Source organism: Eurypyga helias, unplaced genomic scaffold, assembly GCF_000690775.1.
Source record: "Eurypyga helias isolate BGI_N326 unplaced genomic scaffold, ASM69077v1 scaffold48279, whole genome shotgun sequence".
Lineage (NCBI taxonomy): Eukaryota > Metazoa > Chordata > Aves > Eurypygiformes > Eurypygidae > Eurypyga > Eurypyga helias.
This window is the reverse complement of record NW_010273694.1, coordinates 1,636-10,911: the sequence shown is the minus strand read 5'-3', so window position 1 is coordinate 10,911 and position 9,276 is coordinate 1,636. Positions and strand designations below refer to the sequence as shown.

General features: G+C 38.8%; 1 protein-coding gene across 1 annotated transcript in view; it reads right to left on the bottom strand.

The window, feature by feature from the left end:
- Positions 1–2,359, bottom strand: part of WDR35 (WD repeat domain 35) — a gene marked incomplete at its 5' end in the record, with an annotated part of 19,784 nt that extends 17,425 nt beyond the window's left edge. The window contains 3 exons of the mRNA XM_010159546.1: positions 119–172; positions 892–961; positions 2,215–2,359. Coding sequence (XP_010157848.1) covers positions 119–172; positions 892–961; positions 2,215–2,359 — 269 coding nt within the window. The remainder of the gene's footprint in view (positions 1–118; positions 173–891; positions 962–2,214) is intronic.
- Between the last annotated feature and the right edge of the window lie 6,917 nt (positions 2,360–9,276).

The following is a 9,276-nucleotide window of genomic DNA, read 5'->3' as shown; positions in this document are numbered from 1 at the left end:
GTCAAGGTCCCTCTGGATGGCATCCCTTCCCTCCAGCGTGTTATGAACAAATTGCAGAAAAATCTCCTGCCTACACACACAAGAGGCAATTGGGAATTATTCTTATCATGTAACTTACCACAAGTAGTATCTTATCAGATGCTGTTATTGCACAAATTGGATCTCTTGTTCCCTGAAAGCATACAAGCACTATCAGCATTGGTGTTAATGCAAGAGTAAGAATGCACTGCTAAAGGAAGTCTTATTGAAGTATACAAGAATGCTGCTAACTATCTGCAAAAGAAGGGGCTATCAAACACTGTCAGTAATTAGGTGCTTTATGATATTAGTACCCTGTGTTATGCAGATCATGACAATAATATTAACAGCTTCCTTTCTTCTCCAGAAGGATAAGAAACCCAAAATCTATCAGGTGTTTAACAGAAAACCAGGCAGCAACTACTCCTGACTTGTGGGTCCTGTTATTAATTTCAGGTATATTGGTAAGCACAAAACCAAGCACATGCACACACAAATAAAGTGAAAAATGCTAAAAATACTAGAAAAAATTACAAGAGTTACTGAGTTTCAACAGGCTTATATTTTGTTGAAGTAAGGAGAGTTGCTTCCCACCAAGATGAGATGCAGGTGTCTCCATACTGGACTCCAGAGTATACTTTTTCTGTGTTCCCTACAGTTTGGTGTCTATTTCCAGTAACACATGATGACACAGTAGCATTGCACTAACCAGAGGGTAGAAAAGTAACACTTCTGTACAACAAGTAGAAGTTAAAGAAAGTTTAAGTGTAACCACTTCTACTAATGAAAATCTATGAAAATAAAGTAAAGCTAACTACTTCTCTTCCAAGCTACCAGTGAAACGCCAAGAAACTAGTTAAAAGCATCACTCACTTCAATAGCTCTGCTGTAATCAAGGTGTCCATCTCCAGATCCTGAAGGGGTGTCATCAACATGATAAATCCTGTAGAAAAGGGAAGTTACAAGAAAAAATGAGTCCAATGAACGGATCATTTTTGGTAGCATACAGCTATCTTCAATCCTTGGAGAAAAAACCATTGCAGCTGGGAGAGAGAATAAAAGCTATGCCTGTTCTCATGTTCCAGGAGTATCCTCTTTGATAAAGATGTTTCATATTGATATAAAGATACGGTACTTGCTTTCACTTTCACAGCCCCTGATGGCCTATTCCCATATGATCTAGAAACTTCTGTTCTGCAGCAAGATGTTCCTGCAAACCATTAACTGCCCCAGTTGTCTCTTTTCAAATGTGCACTTCCCTATTTCCTAAGGCTCTTCTCCATGTTTATGAAAAGCTTCACATCCACAAAACTTATGTATTCCTGTATTCAATACTGCATCCTAACTTCTCTTTTGCCTTAAAAAGTAGCATTAGGAAACATTTTAGAACGTTAAAATCATAGTTCATGCAGAATTACAACAATCTCAGTTTTTATTATTTCTATAAAATTGACAACCATATTCAAGGCTAGGGCATTCAGGTACCAGAAGAATGTATGCTATGACACCATGTACAAATAACTACTCAATCTTATGGACATATGGTGACAGGAGATGGTAGATTTGCAGAAAGATGCTGTAGTGTCTCTATGGAAAGAGAAAACATGAAATTAACCAAAACAAAATCATAACGAAGTTGCAAGCTTGTGGAGGTGACAGAAAAGTTAATGTCACTAGTGAGCACCTGGGGAGGAAATATTTTGGAGGCAAGATGTTGACTTCGGCTTGTTTAGTTTGAGAGGATAAAGTCCCTACAGGATTAGACAAAGATAAAATCAGACACAAGTGTATTTAGAGAAGAACTAGCTGGACAGACTGTGTCCTTACAGCCACGGACACACTAGAAGCAGTTAAAGTTACCAAAGGGAATACAGCTGCCCGGTATGAAGGGGGAAAAGGCCAGGGGGGTGGGGGGCCAGGGAAAGCGTCAAGACACACAGCTCTAACGAAAACACGCAGCGAGCAAATGGAGACACTGAACAGGAACTAATTCAAAGAAGTCTAAGAGATTTGGGTAACAAACACACATTTGTTATGAAAAACTATTCCTTAGTATTTAATCTTACAGGCCTGCAAAACAACAAATCTGAGTAGAAAAATAAGACGACAGGAGTTCATATTTTAGGCATGGAAGAGTCCACTTTCATCAGCCATACCAATGGAAAAGAAGCAAAATGACAGAGCCTGAAGACAAACCTTTCCCTGCCTTCTCTTCTGGTCCGTGCTACCTGATTAATTTCCATTGCCGTGAGCTTCTTGGCCACACGATACTGCCAGATGTAAAATGCTTCTTTTGAAGCTGCTATCACATGCGTTTTGGTCATTGTGACAAACAACGGCCCTGTTACGAAACCCAAAGGGTTGGAGAATTAGAGCAGCAAGTACTGGACTAGATGCTAATCTGTCAGACTTTTTCACAGATGGAAACCATATATTCATAGGTTAAAAGCAAAAAAACACAACCACATACAACCTAGCAGCAGTTTTCATTAACAGCAACAAAGTTTCAGTGGGGCCTTGGGACCTTGTTCAGAAAATCAGAGAAATTCTTTGAAAGCTCTCATTTTGAAATGAACACTTTTCTCCCTAATATTTCAGCAAATTTCAGGGTGCTAATGCAGAAGACATAGACAAATTTTCAGGTTAATGACCAGTTCAGGAATATCTCAAGTCTCTAACACGACCTATAAAATACCTCCGTATCTGACGTATCTGTAATTATCCAAATATAAATAAAAGGAAGTCTAGTCAAGAGTTGACAAACTAGAAGAAATTTTGATCAGCACCACTTAAAAACAGTTAGCAAATTTTGAGTAAGACAAGAGGTAGAAATTCTCTTTGTATCTTAGTTAAATATCTAGGCCAAATAATAATTCTTTATCTGCATGGCAAAGTGTGTGCTTAGTCTTACTTTGCTGCATCCAAAGATCAGGCTATAGAAAGGCAAGGCATTTCCTTTACTTTAGCTTTGAGTCCACTTAGAATATGTGGATACATTGAGTATCTCATTGCTGCTGTCCATGTTCAGTGAACAAAAATATATATGTGCACTGAAACCATTATATTATTCTTTATAATACACTGCTTGACTGTATTGTGGCTTTTTTTTCTTTTACAGTCCTTCGTTTCATCTTTCTGAAAAGCAGGGAATTCACATTAAAAGGTACAGAAAAAAAACGTAGAAACCTATTAGGTAAATCCCCCAATGTCTTCAAATTCTACAAATTGGACAAAAACATTTCCCCCAATGTCTTCAAATTCTACAAGTAAATTATTATGCTATTGGACAAAAACACGCAAATTCAAAAGAATTGTGTAGCCCAGCCAGTTAGTGAAACACTGAATCACACAGAAAAAACACTGTGAGCAAAATCTGATTCTTTTACACTGAATCTCATTTTTTCTACACTTTAGCACAGAACAGAACTCTGGAGGGAGCTATAAGCCAGCCATAAAGAGCAGCAGTGCTACAAGAGACAGATGGGGGAAGATTGGCTTTATGTCTTTGAAACCAAGAGGATTATGTAAGCTGCCTGATGGCTGCAGAATACTTTTTAGGATAAATGTAAATACTGGATAAGAAGGCTTACTGATGATGCCTAACATGTGAGCAGTACATTATATGCAACTCTGTGTATTTCATATACTTATAACACATTCATTTCAATAATTAGTCACACACAACTGAAGGACACATTCTCCTGTTTCATTAAGAGTATCAATAATTTCTATGTATTTGCTCTGTTCTTTTATTACCCTGCAGCTGTACATGCCATAACAATCAAAGCTTTTATCCTTCAAAAATTATACATGAGAATTTCCTGACCTGTGAGGGAATAAGGTTTCTTCTTGCTCAAATCACAAGATTTTAGTACTAAACTTCGTATTTTGACACCTTAGCCAATGTTTAAACACTTTATTGCAAGACAACGCTAAACCAAGCCCACACTGGAAAACCACTGGGATTCCTCCAACTCACCCGGTGACTCCCCGTTTGACCTACGGCTTCCAGGGAGCCTAAACTTACTCATTTGTGCAAGCCTTGAAGTACACCAACCTGGGACAAGAGCATGTTCATGTGAGCTCTGTTGTGATCCAGAAAAAAGATGACAACACATTTACGCTTTATCCAGAGGAACACAATCAATTAGGCATTTTATGAACATGCCTATGACTTAAAGTGATGGTTGCTGTCAAAAAAACCCACACACCAACCTCTGAAACATCTCCCTGACACTTCTTTTATATCAGCTCTAGTAGTAGCTTGACCACAGAGTTGGATCAGTTAATTCATTTAACTGAGCTCAAAATTAAATAAATAAAAGATTAGTTTAGGCTGGATTAAAGAGAAAAATCACAAATGTTGGAGCAGGCAGGAATGAGCAGCCAGGAATGAGAGCAGGGTCTTCCCTTTTTTGTAACAGCAGGCTAAATGATGATTGGATTTAAGCTAAATGGGAAACCACGGGGTGAGGGATACACAGTAAACAATCACCAGGATCAGATCCATTCAAAAACACATCTGGAACAGCCATGTCTGTATGTAGAACTGATGCTTTTACAAAATTGTTCATATAGTTTAAACGATTACATAAAAGTAGGACATACGAGGTTTTTTTTTCTAGACTTGCTTTAGCATTTTAAACTGGACAGTCATTAAACACAGAAAAAAATAATACAAACAGAAAAATCTGTGGAAAAAGAAACCAAAATCCAAATCTTGCCTGGATGTAGGAAACCTTTCTTTACAGACAGGGCGGTCAAACACTGGAACAGGCTTCCTAGAGAGCTAGTTGATGCCCCAAGCCTGTCAGTGTTTAAGAGGCATTTGGGTAATGCCCTTAGTAACATGCTTTAATTTTTGGTCAGCCCTGAAGTGGTCAGGCAGTTGGGCTTGATATTGTTGTAGGTCCCATCCAAGTGAAAGTAGTCACAGAATCACAGAATGGTTTGGGTTGGAAGCGACCTTAAAGATCATCCAGTTCCAACCCCCCTGCCATGGGCAGGGACACCTTCCACTAGACCAGGTTGCTCCAAGCCTCATCCAGCCTGGCCTTGAACACTTCCAGGGATGGGGCATCCACAGCTTCTCTGGGCAACCTGTTCCAGTGCCTCACCACCCCCTCCAGGAAGAATTTCTTCCTGATACCTACTCTAAACCTCCCCACTTTCAATTTAAACCCGTTACCCCTTGTCCTGTCACTACAGGCCCTTGTAAAAAGTCCCCCCCAGCTTCCTTGTAGCCCCCTTCAGGTACTGGAAGCCTGCAATAAGGTCTCCCCGGAGCCTTCTCTTCTCCAGGCTGAACAAGCCCAACTCTCTCAGCCTGTCCCCACAGGGGACATAGTCTATTCTGTTCTTATCCCCCTTCTCACCTCAGATCCTTAATCACTCTGCTACACTCTGCTCCCAAAATGCTTTCTTTCTTGGCTGCATAACAGCATAGATTCAACACGAGGAAAATGCTCCAGCCACTCCAACTTTGGGCTGTTGCAGAGAAAGAAGGAATGAGATTTGCCCTTTCCTGGGAAAGATGCACATTTCAATCCCAGCAAGGCTGAGGAAGATCTAGGCCTTTTTGGTTTTACTTAGTTTCCTTTAGTGTATGGAAGTATTTTCATCTTACATGGCCTTGATTTTAGCTGCGAGTGCTTCTTGCTTGGGCATCAGCGCCCTTCGAAGAATTTGTGCTTTGACTGTTCAGCAGACAGAAAGCAAGCACCTTAAGTCAGAAGGAGGCAAGAGATTCGGACACTTCTCTGCTCAGCACTTCCAATGCATAACAGCTTGCCATGCTAAACGTGGACTTCTTAGATTATCTAGCAGACCCCACAGATTTTGCAGATAGGTAACTTCAGTATTAATCTCTAAATACTTAATTTTCAGGCTTGAAGTGATCAAATACTGAAAAGGACTCAACACACCATCCCATCAAAACAATGCCAACATGTGAAACAATTGCCCTTTAAGTTTTCTCTGGACCTTCCTTCTCACCTCATTTCTCTTCGCTGTTCCTTAATAAAACCTCCTCCCTGAAGGAGAGGAACTTCATTTCTTAGATATCCAGGAATCTCAAATAACCTCTGCAATGTCTGTATTTCATCCACACTCACTCCATCTCACTTCAAAACAGTTATAAGAAACCTGCTTTCATGACTAATCTTTAAGAAATAGTAGATGGAAAACAAACTTAATCCATGACTATATTGCTTCACTGCATGAAAAAGCTGGCACACGTTCTAGTATATGAAATAGGATATACAAACACAAGAGAGACAAGTAATCCCACCTAAATCTGATGGGAAGGAAGCAATCTGACAGACACAAGACTAAACTGCTGTTTCCATACAGCCTGTTACAGGCTGCTCCTGAAAACTGGGATGAACTTAGTCTGATCAATAACATCTACCTAATTTTAGAGCTTGATTCAAGCATCTCTAGAAATGTTAGTTCATAAATAGAAGAAAATGCCAGGCAGCAGCAGGGACAACTGAACTGCAGACGACAACTCATGCATATCCACAGTTTACACAAAATGAAGAAATACTAATAATCAGTTCTAGTTTACTTTAAAATGATCAACTGTGCGTAACACCAATTCAAGTGCTGTTTCACATATAGTTCAGTCATGCTTGCTAAGGTGTCCAGGAGGGAGGTGAGACAGCTAGGCATGACTCCAGCACTCTTCCTTTAATCCACCTGTATGGTGATCAGGCTGTTGCGTTCGTTTCAGTGGGCACCAACACACGTGTGAAAGGGAACTCAACACTTCACTGTGCCGGTGCTCCTAAGCACATGCAAGAAGATGACATAATCCAGCCTGCCTGACATTTTCTTAGCAAATAGCATCTGTTGTGTTTCCACTAAAAAGATGTTGTATAACAAGATATTTAACCTTCTGTAGTTTATATTTAGTTATTCGTGAAAGGACTTCAACTGAAAGCCTGGGAAACAAGCCCAGGAGAAACTGTGTTGGTTAATTTTTGTACCTTAGTAGGATGGGACATAATAATGCTAGACAGTGGAGAAAAGACTAAATTAATGGACTAGCAATCATTAGTTATTTTGAAGGGGTCCTAAAAACAAGGCACAGGAAGAAAAACACCCTTGGAAAAAAACAAGAACAACATGAGGAAGAGCTTTAAGGTGTAACCATCCATCAGTATCTAAAGAAAGTTGAAGGCTTTCACCAGGTCATGACTGATTAATCCTTTTTTGACATCATTAGCAAAGGCAAGCATTAGAACACTAAGGATGTAATTAAAAATTCATCAGGATAAAGGGAATAAGCACTTTTTTTTTTTGGAGCCTTTCTTAACTATTGTCTTAGAGCCCAACCAATTATGGTCTGTGTCTCTTGGGAGCGAAGCAAACATTGTGCACTGTCATAATTACTTTGTCATTCGGAGATTAACAGAACTTCGTTGAAGCAATTTTTATAAATGTTATAAATTGACAATTTGTACAAATTGTGTCTTAATACACGTTCTCAAATGCTCTGACAACTACTTAGCATCCCTGGATTAGCAATCTTTTTTCTCCATTATCAATTTCCTACTGGTCCAAAGCCCAAGAAACCTGCAGGGCAACAACATCTCAAGAAGGAGTAGAGTGTTAATGCTCAGAAGAGGGAGTGGTGATTGCTGTTCCAACAAGGGACAGTCTGGCAAAAACCTAAGATGCTGTGTATTCCATTTGCAATAATCACAGCAAATTGAAAAACAGTTTAGACTCATGGCAGCCAAGAGTGTCCACATAAGAACAGGCATGAGCACACACGTACCGAGTGGTCTGTTGAAGAACTTCCTGCTATATAAAAAGGCATTTTTCATAAGCATTTATGAAATAATCAAATAACATAAGAACCTTTGTGGTTTTAAACCACTCTGAAAGATGGTACTTCAAAGTCTGAAATAGGAAAGAGACTTCAAAATAAAAATTATCTAAGTTATTTTCTGAACAGATCTCTATGTAACAATGTATAATTTTACTAAAAGATAGCCTGAAAAAACTATTTTGGTAGAAAGAAGAGAAAGAAAAAGAATTTCACAAACAGATAATGTATTTTTCACAAGTCCTGAACACCCCTCTAATCATCCTAAGTAAGAGATAAAAGTTAATTTTACTTTTGTACTGCTTATATCTTAAACTACTAACAATTACTCTCACTGGCTAACAGACATTTATAACTGATTTAAAGATTTTTTTTTTTTAATATAAACAGGACAAAAGGATAATGATTTTGCCAGAAACGATACACCAACTGGAATCTTAAAATAACTTACAGAAAGGTCTTCTGCCTTTCAGGTTTTCCAAGGTCTTCTCTCTCTATTGACCTCAGCAAGGCCAGCCAGCTGCTTAGGTTCAGCACCCTGTCAGACCCAAACAATTACACTTTCTACTGCCAAGATGCTCCAACTGTGATAAACAGCATGATCTACGGTAGAGTAAGACCTTGTCAGTGTACAAGTGCCCACTCCTCACACAAACTGACCTTATGTTATAAATACTTCAAGTTGTTCCATAAGGTTGTAACTCCAAAGGTTACAAAAGAGAAAAGCGACTATGATAAAAATCAGCACAATGTGTTCCAAAAGAGTTGCATTTATAGGATTTGCTTTTCACTTTCACCTTCAATCCCATTGCAAATTTGGGGGGCTAACTTTAAAGGAGTCTTACAGGATGCCTTTATTAAAAAAAAAAAAAAAAAGGTTGAATCTTCGGTTGTGTTTAAAGCAATGAAAGAATTGGTTGTTCTGTTTGAATGACTGAGACTACAGAAATTTTTCAGGACTCAAAAATGCAAATATTCTTAACCTCAAGTATTTGCCCGTCTATGAGGACGAAGGCTGTAATGCCGAGCATTCTCCACAAATTAAGTCACACTAGGAAAGAGCATTTTAAATCTATCCACGAAACTGATCCTCTGACACTGGAGGGAACAGAAGCAGACTGCAGAAAGCTTAGTTAAACTGAAGCTTTTCCCAGATTGTTTAATCTCTTCAGCACAATTTAAATACAGTTGGAACAACAACAGCTGCATTTTTCAATTCAGTAGCATTTCTCTATTTTCAGTCACTGGAGAAGATGACAGACACTAGTAGAAGGACAGGTGGTAACAGGGGAATCAAAGAAACAGGTAACTTTGTAAATAAATATAGATACCAATGTAAATAAATGGAGCCAGCAGAGAGAGATTTAGAAAGCTCAAATAAACAGAACATTACAAAATGCAAAGAAGGTGGTTTAAAGGCAGAG